We start from the raw sequence: 21542 nt of genomic DNA on the forward strand, positions 1-21542 counted from the left end.
CGTATTTATGATATTTTTCTAATATTACGAAAAGGTCTCGATTTTTTTTAAAATTTTTTAAAATGGCCTAGAAATGTTTTTGGAGTGATTTTTGATGTTTTGGTACATGAAACATTCTGAAAATGCCAAAACAACACTTCCAAGCCGTTTCTGTGCATCATAACTTTCATCTTGAGACAAACTATACAACCTCTTATCATTACGTTTAAGGGATTTCTTTAAAATTATGATCCAATATGCTCGTAAATAGTATTAAGTTGATACCTGTATCTTTAGCTTAATTTGAAGAGAAATCCAAAAATACGAGGGCATCTGTGATCTAACATGTATAGATCATCTATTCCAAACAACCTCCCTTTGTCAAAACACGAATCAATTATTGGAATCTGATATGTATTTGTCGAATACTTTAACGATTTTTACTTCTATGATTCAATTAGTTGTAATCATCCCATATAATTTGAAAATTGTAGTTGTTATGGCTACAAGGAATCAATTAGCTGCAAGGAAACCAAAGTCAAAATTAAACCCAAAAAACAATTTTATGGTGACTAAAGTTTAACTTACTTCCCTTGCCATTGAAAGGAATGACTGGGTTCAAACATCCTAAATATACACAAAGTAATGGCTACGAAGATCAAGATCAAGATTTTGGCCTTCGTGGCCATGCTTTGTGGATTTTGAGGATGTTTGGAGGGCCTCTTGAGGCAGCATATGGTGATGATAATGATGAAGGTTGAAGTTTTAATGGATTTTATAATAGAGTGGTGGTGGTTGAAGGAGGAAATGAGGAGAGGTGGTGAAATTATGTAATAGTGGTGGTAGGCAATGAAATTATATCTCTAGGTCAAAGTTTTTAGGGCTTTTATAGTGTGGTGTGGTAGTGGAAGGGGAAAGGGTTACTAAAATTATATTAAATTGAAATTATATCTTTTTGGACAACTTTTCACGCGAGCATAAGCTAATGTGTTGAGCTGTATGCAACTCCAACACATTGTAAAACAAAAACGTGTAAGACCTATCTTAATTCATTTTTTATGTTTCTAGCTTGAATAGTAATTTATTTCTTCAATGCATGTCACCACTAAAGGTGAAATTGCACAGATGTATTCAACTTTTTTCACGTGATGTAACCACTAAAGGTGAAATTGCTCAATTATATCCAACTTTTTTCACGTGAGAATGAGTACACGCGTCGAGTTACATGTAAGCCAACACATTGCAGAACAAAAACATGTGAGGCCTATTAGTTCATTCTTCATGTTTCTAACTTGAATAGTAATTTATTTCTTCAATGCATGTCACCACTAAAGGTGAAATTGCACTGTTGTATCAAACTTTTTCACGTGATGTGACCACTAAAGGTGAAATTGCACAGCTATATCCAACTTTTTTCACGTGAGAATGAGTACACGCGTCGAGTTGCATGTATACCCAACACATTGCAGAACAAAAATGTAGGACCCTTGTCTTTTCTCATTCCTTGCATTTTCAGCCAAGAAAATTATTCATTCTTGAATGTGTGTGAGAAAAACTTTGGTTTAATGAAACGAAAATAGCCTTGACCTCTATTGGTGAATGATGAGGATTTCAAAAACTTGAGATGTGAAGATACTATTTAAAAGTATGTGAAGGTGGTTGTTTGTGTTACAATTTTTTCATTTACTATTAATGGCTTTTTTTTTGGTAATTAAGGATAATGGATTTAAAAATAAAACAATTTAGGTACTTTCTTGCCTTTTCTAAATAAGCTAACAATTTATATATATATTGCACGGAAACGAAAATGAAAAATAGATATGATACAAAATGAAAACGAGAAAACGACATTTTTCAAAAAAGTAAGAAACAGAAACGTCGGAGAAATACTTAAATAAAAAAATATAAGGTTCTTTTTTGTAAATATATTTTTAATATAGAAAATTATAAAAAATAGTTATTTAATAAAAAACATAATTCCATAATACACTCAAACAAATATAAACATAATTTCTGTAATCTATCAATCATGACTTACTAATTAAAAATAAACAATATATTTAAAAAAAATCAAACATAATACAAACAATAAATTTAAAAATTTACTTACTTTAAAAAATAAACAATAAATTTAAAAATTTTGAGCTAGAGATAAAGTTGACTAGAATTGTTTCCATCTCTCAACCTTTTCATGGATGGAATTGAAAACGTGTTTATGACATTTTCTTAACAATAGGAAACTGCTCCAAAATAGAGCCTTTAAAACGTTTCAGTGCATCGTAGATTTAGATTATTGAGAAAAAATAAAACTCTTACTATCGTATCATTTAAGCGACATGCCTGCTCATTGGGATAACAATTAAGTACGTATACATCTGTATAACCTCTTTTATTATTAGTAGTTTCATTTTAAATTTTTGTAAAGTTAAACTTAGTATACTTGAAGTTGTCTATAACTACTTTAATTATCTTTATTTTGTCTTTAATGAAGTAACATTGACTACCTTTCATATATGCACAATGAAATAAATTGGTTTTGTATGCAGGTTTGATCTAGGAAATTAGATCTCAATCGACAAAAGAGATTTGATTAAAAATATGTCACACTATATTTATATATATATATATATATATAGAAACTAAAAACAAAAAGAAAATTTCTAAAATTTTAATGTGTTTGGCAATACAAAGAAATAAATCCACTCAATCAATGAAGATATAATTTTGTAGAGACAAAATTGCATATTGGTTCTCACAATTCTGTGCAATCTCTTGAACTTAGGGATTAAATCTCTCTAAGAGTATAGTTCACAATCTAGGCACTGAAGTTAAATTTTCACTTGGAAATTTGTTTGAAATGTAATCTGCAAAATAGAAGAATATAGGGAAACTTAAATTTTGTATTTTAACATAAATTAGTTAGTATGGTTTAATTTTTGTCATTACATCTTTTAAATTTTGATTTCTATTAAAATTTAGTTAACTCTTTTAACTTTTTGTCAAATTCTGTTAATGAAAACTAATGCAATATACATTAATATAAACTCCAAAATTATTCGATTGTCGGGTTTAGATTAAATTTATAAATTTCAAGTGATTTTAAATTTATATTAATGAATGCCCTGTTATTTTCGTTAATAGAATTTGATGGAAAATCAAAAGAGATACTAAATTTTAATAGAAATAAAAGTTTTGTGATAATTGTGGCAATAAAAGTTAAAATACGGTGACTAATTTATTATAAAATTTAAAATTTAAAAATTAATAATATAATTTACCTAAATTAATTACTAAAATACAAGCAATTCCGCATTGCTAATGCAACATTTGTTACTAACATTTTGGTCCATATAGAATTATTACCTTTAATGTATTTGAACACTATTTTGTTTAATTTGATGTGAAGAAGGGTAAGTGGTATGGAAATAAAAATAAAAAATAGAAAAGTAGTATTTTTCAAAAGGTAGGAAATGGAAATACAAAAGAAACAAATAAATAAAAAAAAATTAAGGATATTTTTGTAAATATAATTTTTAATACAAAAAATTATAAAAATAGTTATTCAATCTAAAATAACCATAAATTTGATAATGCATTTAAACAAATATAAATATAAGTTTTATCATGTATAAAGCATGACTTACTAATTAAAAATAAATTATAAATTAAAAAAAAACAATCAAATATAATACAATTTATAAAAATTCCCCCACTTCATCATTCTCTTTCTCTTAGTCCTTATTGGCATCTTCATCAAAGAGTATGGTCTCCAACTCTTAAGAATTTTAATTAGAAATTTTTTTATGTTTAATATATTAAATTATAACTTAAATATTTTGAGTTAAAAATAGAAAAAATTCCATCTCTAACATCTTTATAGATGGAAACACGTTTTCGATATTTTTCTAATATTACGAAAAGGTTGCAAAAATTTTTCAAAATTGCAAAAATGGCCTAGAAATGTGTTTTTTGGTGTAGGGAATGTTTTGGAAACACCAAAACAACACCCCCAAGCTGTTTCTGTGCATCATAGCTCTTATCTTGAGGCAAACTATACAACCTCTTATCATTATGTTAAGGGATTTCTTTAAAATTATGATCCATTATGCTCCCAAATGGTATTAAGTTGATACCTCTATCTTTATCTTAATTTGAAAAGAAATCAAAGAATACAAGAGCATCCATGATCTAACATGGAGAGATCATCTACTCCAAACAACCCCTCTTTGGCAAGACATGAATCAATTATTGGGATTTGATATGTATTTTTTGAATATTTCAATGATTTTTACTTCTATAATTCAATTAGTTGTAACTTCCCATATAATTTGGAAATTGTAGTCTCTATTATGGCTACAAGGAACAATTAGCCGCAAGAAAACTAAAGTCAAAATTAAACCCAAAAAACAATTTTACGGTGACCAAAGTTCAACTTACTTATCTTGCCATTGGAAGGAATGACTGAGTTCAAACATCCTAAATATACATGAAATAATGGCTACGAAGATCAAGATCAAGATCTTAGCCTTCGTGACCATGCTTCATGGATTTTGAGGATGTTTGGTGAGGGCTTTTCAGGCAGCATATGGTGATGATAATGATGAAGGTTGAAGTTTCCATGGATTTTATAGTAGCAAGGTGGTGGTTGGAAGGGGGAGGAGGGGAGAAGAAGGGGTGGTGAATTATGTAGTGGTGGTGGTAGGCAATGAAATTATACCTCTTGGTCGAAGTTTCAAGGGCTTTTATAGTGTGGTGGCAATGTAAAGGGGGGGGGGGAGGGAGAGGGTTACTGAAGTTATATTAAATTGAAATTATATCTTTTAGACAACTTTTTCACATAAACATGAGTTGATGTTCGTGTTGAGCTGCATGCAGCTCCAACATATTGCAGAACAAAAACACGTAAGGTCTATCTTAGTTCATTCTTCACATTTCTAGCTTGAATAATAATTTATTTCTTTAATGTATGTCACCACTAAAGGTGAAATTGCACCGCTGTATCCAACCTTTTTCACGTGATATGACCACTAAAGGTAAAATTGCACAGCTGTATGTAACTTTTTTTCATATGAAAATGTGTACTCGCGTCGAGTTTCATGTAACCCAACACATTGCAGGACAAAAACGCGTGAGGCCTATCTTAGTTCATTTTTCATGTTTCTAACTTGAAAAATAATTTATTTCTTCAACACATGTCACCACTAAAGGTGAAATTGCATCGTTGTATCCAACTTTTTCACGTGATGTGACCACTAAAGGTGAAATTGCACGACTATATCCAACTTTTTTCACGAGAGAATGAGTACACGTGTCGAGTTGCATGTAACCCAACACATTGCAGAACAAAAATGTGGGGCCGTTGTCTTTGCTCATTCCTTGGATTTCCAGCTAAGAAAATTACTTATTCTTGAATGTGTGTGAGAAACACTTTGGTTTGATGAGACGAAAATGGCCCTGACCTCTATTAAAAGCTTGAGACGTGGTGCTATTTAAAGGTATGTGAAGGTGGTTGGTTGTATTACAATTTTTCATTTACTATGAATGGGTTTTTTTTGGCAATTAAGGATAACGGATTTAAAAATAAAACAATTTGGGTGCTTTCTTGGTTTTTCTAAATAAACTAACAATTTTTAAAAAAATAAATATAACCATAGATATGATAGAAATTGAAAATGGGAAAATGACATTTTTAAAAAAAGTAGAAAACAAAAACGTGGGAGAAATGCTAAAACATAAATTTCATAATGCATTTAAACAAACATAACCATACGTTCTATCATTTATCAATCATGACTTACTAATTAAAAATAAATATAATAAAAATAATAAATTTGAAAATTTACTTATTCTTAAAAATAAACAATAAATTTAAAAATTTTAAGTTAGAGACGGAATTAACTATAATTGTTTCCATCTCTTAACCTTTTCATGGATGGAATTGAAAATGGGTCTATGATATTTTTTTAATATTATGAAACTGCTCCAAAATATTTTTGAAATTGCATAAACAACCTAGAAACATTTTTTGGTATTTGAAATAAAGCTCTCGAGAGGTTTCCGTGCATCATAGATTTAGATAGCTTACTATTGTATCATTTAGGCAACGTGCATACTCATTGGAATAACAAATAAGTACGTATATATTTGTGTAACATCTTATTATTAGTAGTCCCATTCTAAATTTTTGTAAAGTTAAAACTTAATATATCTCAAGTTGTCTATAATTATTTTAATTATCTTTATTTTGTGTGATTTCTTTAATGAAGTAACATATATTGACCGCCTTTCATATATGCACAATGAAATAAATCATTTTGTATGCAGGTTTGATCTAAGAAATTAAATTTCAATTGACAAAAGAGATTTGATTAAAAATATGTCACACTATATATATATATATATATATATAGAAACTAAAAACAAAAAGGAGATTTCTAAAATTTTAATGTATTTGGCAACACAGAGAAATAAATCCACTCAATCAATGGAGATATAATTTTATAGAGACAAAATTGCAAATCAGTTCTCACAATTTTGGGCACTCTCTCGAACTTAATTGGAGAGTAATGAAGGCTCACAAGACTCAAATTCGAGATCTCAAGCTCATACATACTACCAACTTTTGATGCACAGAAACGTAGAAACAGTGTTGTGCCTACTCATTTTGTCACATCATTTAGGCGACATGTTTACTCATTTGCATAACAAATAAATATATATAAACTTATATGTGTGCATTTATACAAAAATTTGAACTCTTTTCCTAGTTGAACGAAAACGGAAATAGGAAATGGATACAATCCAAAAAGAAAACGGAGAAACGGTATATTTTAAAAAATTAGAAAACGAAAAATGCAAAAAAATACGTAAATAAACAAATATAGATAATACAATTTATAAAAGTTTCTTCATTTTATTTGTCAGTGCCCGCTCCCGGATTTTTCCATTAGCACAGGAAGTTCGAGAGAAGGTCCGTTAAGAATGGATACAGATACTCAAATTTTCAAGGAATTTTTTTTATGAATTTGCTCACCAATAATAGGAGCCATAATAAGTTACATCATATTCAATACATTATCATCTTGCGTTTATCGTCCATACATTTTCAAAATAAAAAGGCATAAGGTTTTTTTAAAAAAATACAATAAGCTCTTGAATTCTTGCCCTTAACATACACCCACGAATCTTTGAAACTGGGACATCTCTGTACACATTTAATCTGAACTCGCTCCAAAAATATCTATCTTCCATTATCTAAAATGACAAAAGAAATAACGTGAGCCACAAGGCTCAGCAAGTATATAGTAAAGGAAGAATCCATAAAATGATAAATGAAGGCATGAATAATTCAGAGCCAAAGAAAAATCATTACCCAACATCCAGATACCCATTGGGTTCATGCTTTCTAGACTCGACAATAACATCCTCAAAGAAATATACTTCTTTTTGGTTTATCAACCCATATTTCAAAGTGAGCCATAAGGCTCGACAAGTAAACATATATATAATACCAGAAGCACGAATGAAGGAATGGATACAAAATAGAGTACACTCGACTCCTCAATACAATTTAAACTCATCCTTCAATTCTCATTAATAAATCCATTTTATAAGCAACCATATGCTACAACAAATGAAGCAACAGGGTTAAGGCATGAAAAAATTCAAAGTGGGTAACCCTATTCCCCAAGTATGAGTAGCTTTTTCCATTCAGTTCTCATTAATAAAATCATTCCGATGCCATCGCCATTATGCATTTTATGCATCGATTCATTTCTCACGAATATATATATATATACATATATATATATATATATATACAAAATCGATTTGCCACTCATTGGCTCGAGCATCGCCTACTGGGTTTATGGCTACCTCACCCCCGTCAGGCGCTCTTTTAGGATATCATTTTCTTTCCCCATTTGCGGAACATAGCTGCCGCGCCAAAATAATAGCAATAGGGCGCAAATCGTAATGCCATGCAATGTTCATGGAATCTCACATAAGTATATCATACATGCTCTATTAGAGAAAAATACACATCATGGACATCATGCACAATTAAACATTTCAATAAAATATTCACTCATGAGCCCATGCATGCACATATGCATATCTTTAATCACCTCCTAGCATTTTGAAGGGTTGAGTGATGCTAGAGAAAGCAATTAACAACAACTTAGGTTAACAATTATGCTTAATTTGGATTAAGAAAAGGCTTGGCCCACTCAAATTATCACCAAAGTACATGATATTATATATCAAATTAAATTCCTCGAAGTCTAGTTTATGATGCTTTAAACGGATCGCAATTCCGAGTTTGATATCAAAAGTTATGGTCAAAATAGCGCAACCTGCACAATGTTGAAAAAAGTTAGTTAGTCGACTTTTGGAAGGCATTAGTCAACTAAAGCTTAGTCGACTTAAGAAAATGCTTAGTCGACTAATGCTTAGTCAACTCATTAACACTCATTAGTCGACCGGGCCGAGGCTGGCATAGAAATCATGCAAAAATAGGCCTCTGATGAGTCGATTAAGCCCCAAAAATAGTCGACTCATCACCCATAAACACACAAAATGACCCCAAAACACCGCAAAACAATCCCAAAACAAACCACGGCTAATCTCTTAACCCCCCAAGTTGCCATTCCATGAAATAAAGATGGGGAAAACAAGTCCCATAGAGACCAAGAACAAGACTCAATGAAGCCATTGAAAGAAACCCACATCTTTTTTGAAAAAATTGGAAACAACCAACTCAACTCAAGCTTCAAAACACCACTTTAAGACATGAACATATGATCTTGCAATAAAGATATGAGAAACAAAGAAGGATGCTTGCACCAAAATAAAAATATGAGTGTAAGAAGAACTTGCCTTGATAATGGAATCCCAAAGAGAAGAAGAGCACCCAACTTGGACCTCTCCACTTGAAGCTTCAATGGGCAACAAAAATGGAGAAGAAGAAAGAAGGAAAAATGAGAAGAAGAAGAAGAAGAAAAGGTCACGAGAGAGAGAGAGAGAGAGAGAGATGAAGAAGAAAGCAATTAAGGTGGCATGGAGAGGTGAGGGGGAGGGAATGGCTTGCCAACCATTCTCCCATTTGCTTTTACCATAATACCCCTCACATAAAACACACACACACAAATATCCAAGCCCCCTAGGGACATTTCGCATTTACCTTATTTCTTTCTTCTTTTCTTTAATCTCTCACATTATAAATTTCCACAATTACCCTTAACCTTTTCCCCAGCATACCTCTTCTTGCCATTTGCCACAAATTCTCATTTCCATTTAATTATAATTTCACCATTTTATACACATAGGCCCAAACCCAAATCATTGTCCCAATTAAAAGGGCCTCAACATATGATTAAGCCCAGTGGGCTTCACAACCATACAACAATTGAAATATACAAAATCTCCACTTGGGCTCAACCCAAGTTTCCAAAGCTCAATCCATTAATTTAATACATAATTTATTTATATAAATTTTGCCACTAAAAATATTTCTTAACATTTAATTTAACAGGGCAAAAGTTTTTCAATCTCCATAAATAAAATATTAATAAACTCTTAGACCTTCTAACGGATCGTTACATTATCATTTTATTTCTCTATGGTCTCATTATGTTTGAATGCATAATGCATATATAAAAGAAAATAATAAAACATAAATTTTATACAATTTATAAAAATTGTCTATAACTTGGTTAGAGACAAAAATCTCATCTCTAATCTCCTTGTGCTCCAAAAAATGTTTTCGATATTTTTCTAATATTGTGGAATGATATCAAAATATTTTTAAAATTATAAAAATAGTTCAATTTTTTTTTAATATTTTTCTAAGTTTTGATACAAAAAATATTTCAAAAACGTAAAAAAGGCAACCCTGAGGCTTCTCATTGCATCATGGATGAAGGTTATAATTATTACCAAATATTGTTCAGATATTTAATTTTATATTAAAAATAATAGTTGTATATTGATGTATTGGGCTGTATGTGATCAATACAAATATACAATTTAATATTCCAATGTTTGGGAACCGACGGGGGTTCCAACGAGAACAAAGCAGGAAACCTCGCAGCCAAGATAAATGGGTACGAAGAAGACCTGCCTGCAAACCGTGAGAGTGCCCTTCAGAAGGCCGTTGGTAATCAGTCCGTCTCGGTCGCCATCGACGCCGGCGGCTTCGACTGGAGTGGAGTCTTCACAGGAGAGTGTGGCGCCGAAGTCGATCACGGTGGGAGGGACGACGATGGGACTAAGTATTGGCTGGTGGGGCATGTCGTGGGGGGAACTGGAGAAGGGTACATAAGGATGGACATTGGCAAAATAAGGATGCCAAAGAGGGGCTTAATTTGTGGCATCGCCATGCAGGCTTCATACCCCACTGCCCACTGCCCACTGCCTGGTGTTAACAAGAACTGCTGCTGCTGCATATACATAGCTTGTACTTTCCCTGTATTGGATCAACCTGAACTTAGTTGAGCTTCAGTTCTAGTACTTTTGGCTGGTCAAATTTCAAACTGAAGGGTTTGTTTATGTTCTCCAATATGAACATGGCTTGCTTGTTTATTCTCAATTTCCCAACCCTCTCGAACACTTTCCCCAGCCATAACTCGCAACATGAAACTCAAACAAATAGCAAGGTCCACTAGGATTAAGTTAAAGGAAGAAAGAGCCCCAGCAAATGGGATTCTATATATAAATGATTGAGGCCATTATTTCATTACATAATAATTATTAGAAACATTCACATTGAGATTGAGATTCACTTTGTAAGGCCCCCACCCAGGTTCCCAAAGAACCAGAGCGAGTGCCCTACTAAAATAGAGACAACCTGATCTGGAAGAACCTGTCATGCATGCCATTGATAAATACTAAGAGAAAACTGATAGAGAAAACTTGCCATCCCGGCTCATATAACAAAACCTCAACCGCTATACATCAACTAACCTTTAGTCTTACATAACTATATATGGAGGTGGGCAACGAGAAAAGCTGCTGGGAACCCCTATCAACTAATACTAATAATAATAATAATAATAATAATAATAATAATAATAATAACAATTTTAATATAGATAATAATAACTAAGATATTAACAATAATAGTAATAAATAAATTTGGGTCATTACACACTCCCTCCCAATTTAGATCTAAAAAATATATATATAGTTAGCAGAGGATGGCGAAGAGACAAGTGAAGCAGCCAATTGGAAGGGTCAAATCACAACATTTGATCAGGCACTTAATCGATGCCATCAGCTTCTCAATATTTTTAATACAAAATGATTAGATAATGACATCATCAATCACTACTAAAATACAAGAGATGAGTTGCAGTCAACTTTCCGTGGCATTGATCGATCTCAAAGGCAGCTTTCACTTCCAAGTTTCATGGGACATTCCGACTATGGAACCTTCAACTCTATATATGAACATTGTATGCAAATTATAGGGTAGTCCAAGTCATATATAGCATTTCCCTAAGGCACGCAGTGATCACAAAGTATTTAAAACATATCCCAATCATATACACTTTACAATCTCCCTAGCTATATAAATGCAAACAACACAATGGCAAAGATGAGATCAGTTCACCTCCTAATTAATAGTTAAGCAATGGGTTCCCAAAGCCCCAGCAAGTGCAGCCTCATCTGCTTGGGTTTGTTGTTCATTTGGGCAACGTTGGCCACCCAGGCAGCTTCTCGCTCGCTTCAGCAGCGGCAGGAGGAGGAGGAAGCCATGTACCATCAGAGACACGAGCAGTGGATGGCTCGGTATGGGCGGGAGTACAAGGATGCTGCTGAGAAGGCGAAACGTTACAGGATATTCAAGGCCAATGTGGAACGCATCGAGTCGTTTAACAAGGCAGCCCACAGTGGGTACAAGTTAGGAGTGAATCAATTTGCAGATCTTACGAATGACGAGTTCAAATTGCGAAACAGGTTCAAGAGCCATGTCTGTTCCACTGTTGTGCCGTCTTTCAGATACCAAAACGTGACTGCAGTTCCAGCCACCGTGGACTGGAGGAAGAAAGGAGCAGTAACCGCGATCAAGGACCAAGGCCAGTGTGGTAAGCATGCATATATCATTGATATTCTTCTAACCACAAGGATTTTCTTGTTGCTTATCTCCTAACCAGATCCCAACAACATACACCTGTATATATATACATATAGGATGTTGTTGGGCGTTTTCAGCTGTGGCAGCCATGGAAGGAAATAACCAGCTAACAACCGGCAAGCTCATCTCCCTGTCCGAGCAAGAGCTTGTCGACTGTGACACTTCAGGCGAAGATCAGGGCTGCAATGGTGGCCTCATGGATGATGCCTTTAAGTTCATCAAACAAAACAAAGGACTCACAACTGAAGCAAACTATCCATACCAGGGTACAGACGGGACTTGCAACAAGAACAAAGCCGGAAACCACGCAGCCAAGATAAATGGGTACGAAGACGTGCCTGCGAACAGTGAGAGTGCCCTTCAAAAGGCCGTTGCTAATCAACCAGTCTCGGTCGCCATCGATGCTGGGGGCTCTGACTTCCAATTTTACTCGAGTGGAGTCTTTACGGGAGAGTGTGGGACTGAGCTAGACCACGGCGTCACCGCCGTTGGCTATGGTACCGACGGGGATGGGACTAAGTATTGGCTTGTGAAGAACTCATGGGGCACATCATGGGGAGAAGAAGGGTACATAAGGATGCAGAGAGGCATTGCCGCCAAAGAAGGCCTTTGTGGCATTGCCATGATGGCCTCATACCCCACTGCGTGATTAATTAATGGGCCAACCCCAAAGCAACTGAGGTGTAAAATAATAATGTGTATGGGTATGGCTGCTGGTTGTTTAATTTATGCTTTTCCTCAGCTCTTGGTTGTTTATATGTATATGTCTATTCCCTATACTGGATCAATCTAAAATGAATTAATTGTTCACCTGATTCATAATTTTAATGTGCACAACATTAATGTGTGTCTTCTACTGTTTTTTTTCTCGTTATCATCTTCTGTGCTCCCTAAACTTTGGATTTTAGCACTACTTAGTGGAACAAACTAATGTTGTGTGAAAAAGAAACCAGCACATATATTATGTTTTTGCTTTTGCAAATCTAACTATAGCAATTTAAACACTTCTAATTGGTGCAGAGATTAACTAATAACCCAATCCATATACATTAATTATCGAATTGTGTAATGGAAACACCAATTTGATGTTTTAGTTATGTTAATTTCTACTACATGTTTTTCAATCTTAAACTCGGGCTATTTCTCACTCTCTTGGTTTCAAAATTTATCATTTTGCAATTGTTAAATCTAAAATAAAAAGTTTCAAACAATAATCAGACCTCTTGAAAAACTCCATTATACTAGTTTCTGCCTATGAGTTGAGTAATTTTCTAAACATTTTTAGCGGTAAAAGTTTCATAGTCAATCTTAAACCCAGATAATAGGGGAGGGGTTTGTTATTGTAGCCAATCTTAAAAATCTCTTGGCTCTTAGCTCTCTGTTTGAACAATATATATAAAGGTATTGAGATGTCTTTCTTGTCAGCCTTGACCGAATCTCACCATTCTTTTTTTCAAAAAATCAGCTACAAAATATGAAGTTGAAGACTCATTTTCCATTTGGTACGTTTTCTTCTCAAGTATATAAGTGGTCAATTTTATGCATTATCAACAAGGTTGTTAAGCTCATATATATTCAACTCTTACGAGGTCTAGAAGAGATTTTTTCAGGAATATCGTGGGCACTTGATTGGTGATTAGTCTATGGGACCCAAAAAGCATCTCTAGTTCCTTAGCACTCATCTTCAAGAGGTACACCATCTTATTGGACCTCAATCCATGCTCAAAGATCCCTAAGGACAAATCGAGTGGGGTCGCTACAATTCATCTCCTAGTGAAGAGAGGAAGGATGCCATTTAGCTTGATTTGGTTTAACCTATATATAATTAATGTCAATTTTTGCATCTACTCTATTATATAAGAAAATACCAAATTTGAGATTACCAACCATTTTTTATCATTTGTTTAAAAAAATAACGAAAAACACAATAATTGAAGAAACTATTTCTTGACTTAAACGCTAAGCCACAATAGAACAGAGCAACCTTACTGTTGTACCAAGTCTCATTATTGATTAAAATTTTGTTAAAAAAAAAAAACTAAAATACAACCATTAAACACACCACTCTCTTGAAGATGAGTTTTTATTTGAAATCTTTTACTTGTTTTACTTGTAAGTGTATAACACAAACCCTCTTGTCTTTCTGTCTTTGTGTTGGCTAGGGTTTGGTTGTCTCTTTAGTTTGTTTCTCTATGCCTTGGCTAGCTACTAGTTTGGTTTTGGCCCTTTACCTCTTAGTTATGCATTTAGGTTGGGTTGTGGTAGACTTGTTTTGTCTTGCTCTTTGTGTAGCTTTGCTTGAGTTCTATTCAATGCACTTCCTTTTTTTAGGATAATCTGATTCTTTCATTCTTTTATCTCTCATAAAGTAAACAGAGAAAAAAATCGAGTGGGGTCGCTACAATTCATCTCCTAGTCAAGAAAAGAAGGATGCCATTTAGCTAGATTTGGTTTAACCTATATATAATTAATGTCAATTTTTGCATCTACTCTATTATATAAGTGTAACGGCCTACCTCCTGAAGCCCCGTGCACAAAGAGGATTCGTGAGAGGGTTACTATTTGAATGATATTGAACAATAATGCAACTACAAGTCACACGCAACTCTTATTAAAACCATAACCTTTTTATGATATAACGTCTCATAATCATCATTACATAACCATTCACAACATGAGCCCACTTATGCTTACATAACGTACACCTGCGTTGTTTCGGGAGAACCCTGCACCTGCTATTATAACTCGACGATCTGGATTCAACTCTGTCGGACGCTCCTGCGTTGTTTTCGCCTTGTGTGTGGAGTGTGGCGCGTGCAGCCACGCGCCACCTTCTTCCTTAATTTCCCATCCTTCGCCGACGACTCCGATGGCTAAAATAACGGCACCCCCTTGAAGTCCTTGATGAATCGATCTCAATGGCACTGGTTTCAGGCCAAAAGGACACTGAAAAGTGCCCTAAATCGTCAGTTGCAGGTGCGGCGTGGTGAACCGCCTCGCCTTTTCGACCAGCCTTCGAACAGCTTCTAAACGCAATGAAAAACCTCTCAAAAACTTTAGAATTGATCCTTGATGCCTCGATATCAAAATCCCCTTAACCACTCTCTTCGATTTATCCTCAATTGTGAGAAATTTGAGTGTAAATTCTCAGCCAAAACCTAGCTATTTATAGGCGATTTTCGGCCAAATTCTAACTAATCAGCGACTAAGGCTTGGCCCCTAAGCCAGCCCATGCCGTATACGACCTTCCCCAGGTCTTCCTCGACCGTCCCATCACCGGAAATAGCCTCCATGTGCGGTGGATTTGCGGTGGCCGATTTCTTCTTTGTGTTTACACTTGAAGTTTTGCTTTATTGCACTTTCACCCCCTAGATTCTTCCAATGTCATTTTTGCCCTTTGCATGATACCCCTGATCTATCCAACTATACCACTAAGGCTCACAAGTTTAGTGCTATTCATTTCATCCTCGAAATTCGTGAAAATCTATCATTTTGACCTCTCTCAGGTAAATTAGAAAATTATACTTAGGCCCGGCTAGTCAATTGAATCTTAAATCCATTTGTTTCAACCCGAAATTGCTCAAGGGTTGTTTCATATACAAAATTTAAGTCCTCGAGACACTCCGTTGACTTTTATGTACGAGAAGCGGGTTTTCATGGCCACAGACTAGGGGTCGATTTTTATGTACGAGACATTTTTTACACATCTTTGTCTTCGACTTTTGTTCACGGAGTTCCAATGCTCGGTGTTAACGATGTTAAATGTTGCCCCGACTCAGCTGGGCCTTCATGAGAGCCTTCGAAGTGTTGTCCAACTTCTTAGGTTGGGGAGCGAGCATGGGGTCTTTTTTTCCTTCCTCTAGTCAAAGGGCAACAACAAAGGCAGTTGGATATCTTTGAATGGGCTGCGAGAAGGAAGTTACTGAAGGCCTTTGATAGCTCTTACAAGAATTTCAAGGCCAACTATTTCAAAATAGCCTTTTGAGAGAATGTGTTTGCCTTTTTTTGGATGATAAAATGGCTGCGAAATTCCCCTTATGCTGGAATAAGGAGTCGAGTTCCATCACGAGGGTGAAATATCGACACTACAAGAAAAATCGTATTTAGAGACAGAATTATTCCGTCGATAATTAGGGACGGATAGCGACGAAAATTCCGTTGCTAAATTTTAATTTCTTATTTAAATTTATTTTATTTTTTAGCGAATTTAAATTTTTTTATTTCTTAACGATAGGAGTAACCTCGTCGCTAAATTTTAATTTTTTATTTAATTTTTTTTAATTTTTTAGCGATGGGGTTGACCTCATCGCTAAATTTTAATTTTTTTATTTAATTTTTTTATTTTTTAGCGACGGGGATGACCCTGTCACTAAATTTAAAATTTTTATTTATTTATTTTTTATTTTTTAGTGACGGGATGACTCATTTGCTAAATTTTAATTTTTTATTTATTTTTTTATTTTTTAGCGAATTTGAATTTTTTTTAGTTTTTAGCGAATTTGAATTTTTTCTATTTTTTAGCGAATTTGAATTTTTTTATTTATTTATTTTTTATTTTTTAGCGACGGAGTAACCCCGTCCCTAAATTTTAATTCTTTACTTAAATTGTTTTTTCAATTTTTAGCCACGGGGATGACCCCGTCACTAAATTTAAAATTTTTTAGCAACAGGTCACTTCCGTCACTAAAAATTAAAAAAATTAAATAAAAAATTAAAATTTAGAGACCGGCTCAACCCAGTTGCTAAAAAATAAAAAATAAATAAATAAAAAAATAAAATTTAGCAATGGGGTATTTCTCATCGCTAAAAATTAAAAAAAATTAAATAAAAAATTTAAATTTAGCGACGGGGTCACTCCAGTAGCTAAAAATTAAAAAAAATTAAATAAAAAAATAATATTTAGCGACCGAAAATGCCCTGTCACTTAAAAATAAAACAATTTAAATAAAAAATTTAAATTTAGCAACGTGGTATTTCCCGTCACTAAAAATTAAAAAAAATTAAATAAAAAATTTAAATTTAGCGACGATGTCACTCTCGTCGCTAAAAATTAAAAAATAAAATAAAATTTAGCGACAGGGTCGACCCCGTCGCTTAAATATAAAAAAAATTTAAATAGAAAATATAAATTTAGCGACAGGGTCACTCCCGTGGCTAAAAATTAAAAAAAAAATTAAATAAAAAATTTAAATTTAGCGACGGGGTATTTCCCATCGCTAAAAATTAAAAAAAAATTAAATAAAAAAATTTTAATTTAGCGACGGGCTCAAACTCGTCGCTAAAATATAAAAAAATTAAATAAAAAAATTACAATTTAACGACTAGTCAACCGTTGCTAAAAAAATTAAAAAATAAATAAAAATTTGAAAATTTTACATTTAAACATATCACAATAATTTTTACTAACATTAAAATTAGTAAAAAATAAACTAATAATTTTTTAAATATATTAAAATTAAAATCAAAATCAAAACATAATTTTTCACTGCTAATATAATAATTAATAAAATTTTATTTAAATTAATAACGAAATAAAATTAAAATTAATATTGATTTCCTTTACTAACATTAAATATTAAAATTAATATCATTAAATAAGTTTGAGAAATTTTAGTGTATAAATATAATTCAAATTTTTTTGAAAGAGAATAGTATAAATATATTTTATATACATCAATGAACAAGGAGGCTTCCAGATCGGTTGCCTCGCCCTCGAAACTTGGTCATGAGAGGTTGGGGGTTCGAATCTTGTTAAGAGCATGAGATAATTACTGAGAGTATTATCCTAGCGCTGCCACGTGGTGCACATGAGGGGTGGTTGGGGCTTGGCGCGCGTTGAATTTTAAATTTTGGGGTTGAATTTATCGACAAAATTAGTGACGGGGCTAATCTCGTTGCTAAAAAATAAAAAATTAATTAATTAATTAATTAAAATTTAGTGACAGGGTCGACCCCGTAGCTAAAAAATTAAAAAAATTAAATAAAAAAATTCAAATTTAGCGATGGGGTCAACCCCGTCGCTAAAAAATAAAAAAAATTAAATAAAAAATTTTAATTTAGCGACGGGTACAACCTTCGTCGCTAAATTTCAGCAACAGAAAGGTACTCGTCACTAAATTCGTCGCTAAATTTTTTAGCCACGGAATTTTCCGTGTTGGTTTATTCTTTGTCTTTCTTTTTCGGCTAACTCTTGTTGTTGCATACCCTACTTACTTTCTATTTCAGGTGAGATAGCCCCCAAGATGACTGTTGAGAAAGTGAGGCAACACGCACTATGTAGAGAGGGGGCCGAACCGAGCTCAGGGTCGGCTCGCAGGGTTGCTGAGAAGGCCTCTGCTTTGGAGAAGAGTGCCCGAGCGTTCAATGGTCACATGCAATCCAAGGGTCCAACGCTGGCTCCTTCTTCATCCTCTCAACTTGCTTCTTTGAAAGGTAGAAGCTCTCGTTGATCTGAGGAATAAGTCGATATTGAGGAGACTCCCTTACAACGAATGAGGTCGAGGACTACTCAGGAGGAAGAATCTAAATTTTGGGTCACAATTATCACACAATAAGTCAGTCTAAACTTTATTGCGACTTGGGAAATAGACATTGGGGTCCTAGTCTAATTTGAATTTTATGAGACTATGAACATAGACAATGACTGAACCGCGTTAAATTTTTTATACTCCTAGTTTTCTCTTGATTTCTATGTTTATTCATGCACGATCCAAATTTCTAATATTATGGCACAATATGATGATGGATGCCTAAAACATCCATCTTCTCTTCTTTTCAACAAACAACATATAGGGTGTTGCAAGGCATTTTCAGCTGTGGTGGCCATGGGAGGAGTTAACCAGCTAGCAACCGACATGCTCAACATGTAATTATAAATAAATGTATTAATGTATTTATAAACCAGTTTGTTCACAAGCAATATACGAATTCTAATTGAGTACATTTATGAGTCTTTAATTGAATCTATATATATCACGAGTTTCTAATTGAACATGTTCGTGAGCAATAACGAGTTAAATTTTATTGAACTCAAGTTCAGCTAGTTTAAAAATTGAGTTTTAAAATTAGGCTTAAACTTGACTCGTTTTCCTTAACAAACGAACTCGAATGAGTTTTTGTCGAGTCAAACATTGAGCCACTCATGAACAATTCGATTTGCTACCCTAATTTAAACACTCAAGTTTGACATTTTAATTAACATTCTATAATAATGTATTATACTTTATTAATAAGTTTTATAACACCAAAATTTGATATTTGATTATGTAATTGTTGTTATCAGAATACAACAAGTAAAATTTGTATCGAGATGGCTCAAGGTAAGGAATAAATGCAATCTATATGAACATATTCACATCAAGACATGGCAACATGATAAAACTATTTACATAAAATTGGGTTTTGGGAAAATCATTTACAAATCAAGTCTTTTGATAAAATTAAATATAGTTGGGAAGTACCACTTACATTGCAAAAAGATAATTTTTGTCCCTAGCATAATTTTGCCTCAAAGTTCGCGTCGGACTTCCAATCGTACTCAATTATGAACTTTGACGTATCTTGGACATTATAATTACTTAAAAAAAATTAGATTTCTAATTTTCTCTAATTTTCTTAATTTCTCCCATTTTCTCCTATTATTTCCTCTAGATTATGAAATAAATAATTTCTCATAAAATTTTCTCAATTTCTTTTCACAATAATTTCTAAAACAATATTCCTAAGCCCAGAAATTTCCTCATAATTTTTAGAATTCATATTTTATTTATTTCTCATTTTCTCTTTGATTTTCAAGCATCTATTGCCTCCAAAATTCATAATAAATACCGAGCATGCATTTCTCTTCCAATTTCATCATAAAAAAATTCTAAAATATCATTCTCATATTTCTAAAATTTTTCAAGAAACTTTTGAAAATAACTCACATTCCCGCGGAGCGATTTTGTATTCTTCTATATTGCGACGAAGTCTCGGTTTGTGCATCCAACAAGGCCTTCTGTCTCAAATTTTCACACAAACTACTAAACCTAGACTATAGAATTTTTTTAAGAATTTTTTTTAATATTTTTTTCTCTCTCTCTCTCTATATGTTTTTTTTTTTTTTTCTTTCTCTTTTTCAAATCATTATCTCATTCTCAAATCTTTCTTTTAACATTTCTCCTTTTAATTTAAGTTCTCAAACCTTTCAAGTTTACTCTATTTATAAGAGGTTGAATTAAGCTTCGCATAATTATGGTGATCCACTATCTTTAATTATTTTATCATATTTCTTAATTATTTTCCCCTAAATCTCACTCATAATCTTTAATTATTTGTCCATACTCTATTTTGTCTCTCACATTTCTTAATTATTTCACCCATTATCTTTGATTATTTGTCCACACCCTACTTTGTCTCCCACATTTCTCAATTATTTCACCCATTATCTTTAATTATTTTGTCACATTTTCTAATTATTTTTCACTAAATTTCACACATAATCTTTAATTATTTGTCCACATCCTACTTTGTCTTCCACATTTCTTAATTATTTCATCTATTATCTTTGATTATTTGTCCACACCCTACTTTGTCTCTCACATTTCTCAATTATTTCACCCATTATTTTTAATTATTTTGTTATATTTCTTAATTATTTCCCACTAAATCTCATCCATTATCTTTAATTATTGCTCCACACCTTACTTTCTCTCCCACATTTCTCAATTATTTCACCCACTATCTTTAATTATTTTGTCACCTTAATTATTTTTCACTAAATCTTCTTTTAAATAGATTATTATTTAGTTCAATAATTTTAAGTCCACTTTGTTAGCCTACTAACTCTAAGCCCATTTACTTAGCCTAGCCATTAACTCTAAACAAATTTACTTAATCTTTATTTTTTTCAACTTAGCCCACTAACTCTAAGCCCATTAGTTTTCTCAATTATAATCTCTAATTGATGCAAAAAATATATTAAATACAATAAAAATTAATTATCATTATTCTCAAAATACTAGGATATTACATTCTCCTCTCCTTACAAAAATTTCATCCTCAAAATTTACCATATATTCTAAATCTCAAAATTTCATCTTTAATATTAGCACCGGATTGGTTGAATAACTAGGGAAGAACCTACTTGATTACCTATCTATGTTGCTCCACATGCTTTGAAACATAAGGTTGAGATTATAAATACCCGAAAAACCCCGAACTCAACTTTCGCGTGCCTGGTCAATCTTTTTTTCTTCTTGCCAAAATCTCTGGAGTAATAAAACACATATTTTTTTTCCATAAAAATCTATATATATATATATATTTACTTTTTTTTTTTCGAGTAATTGTATGGCTTGATCTTTTGTAACTATATTGAACATATGGAATGAATATTATATTTTGGGTACTTTAATGTTTCATTCCTTTATCTTTATCTTTGATCGCA

The 21542-nt window shown here is 32.9% G+C and overlaps 2 protein-coding genes across 2 annotated transcripts; both read left to right on the top strand.

Moving 5' to 3' along the window:
- Window positions 1-587: 587 nt before the first annotated feature.
- LOC127811776 (senescence-specific cysteine protease SAG39-like) lies at window positions 588-10473 on the top strand. The gene is made up of 2 exons (XM_052351945.1): window positions 588-735; window positions 10058-10473. Exons 1-2 carry the CDS (start codon window positions 588-590, stop codon window positions 10471-10473), a joined length of 564 nt encoding a protein of 187 aa, XP_052207905.1.
- Window positions 10474-11611: 1138 nt separating this feature from the next.
- LOC127811777 (senescence-specific cysteine protease SAG39-like) lies at window positions 11612-12764 on the top strand. Its single transcript, XM_052351946.1, has 2 exons — window positions 11612-12065; window positions 12172-12764. Exons 1-2 carry the CDS (start codon window positions 11612-11614, stop codon window positions 12762-12764), a joined length of 1047 nt encoding a protein of 348 aa, XP_052207906.1.
- The last annotated feature ends 8778 nt before the right edge of the window (window positions 12765-21542 follow it).

This window comes from Diospyros lotus, chromosome 10 (genome assembly GCF_014633365.1).
Source record: "Diospyros lotus cultivar Yz01 chromosome 10, ASM1463336v1, whole genome shotgun sequence".
Taxonomy (NCBI): Eukaryota; Viridiplantae; Streptophyta; class Magnoliopsida; order Ericales; family Ebenaceae; genus Diospyros; species Diospyros lotus.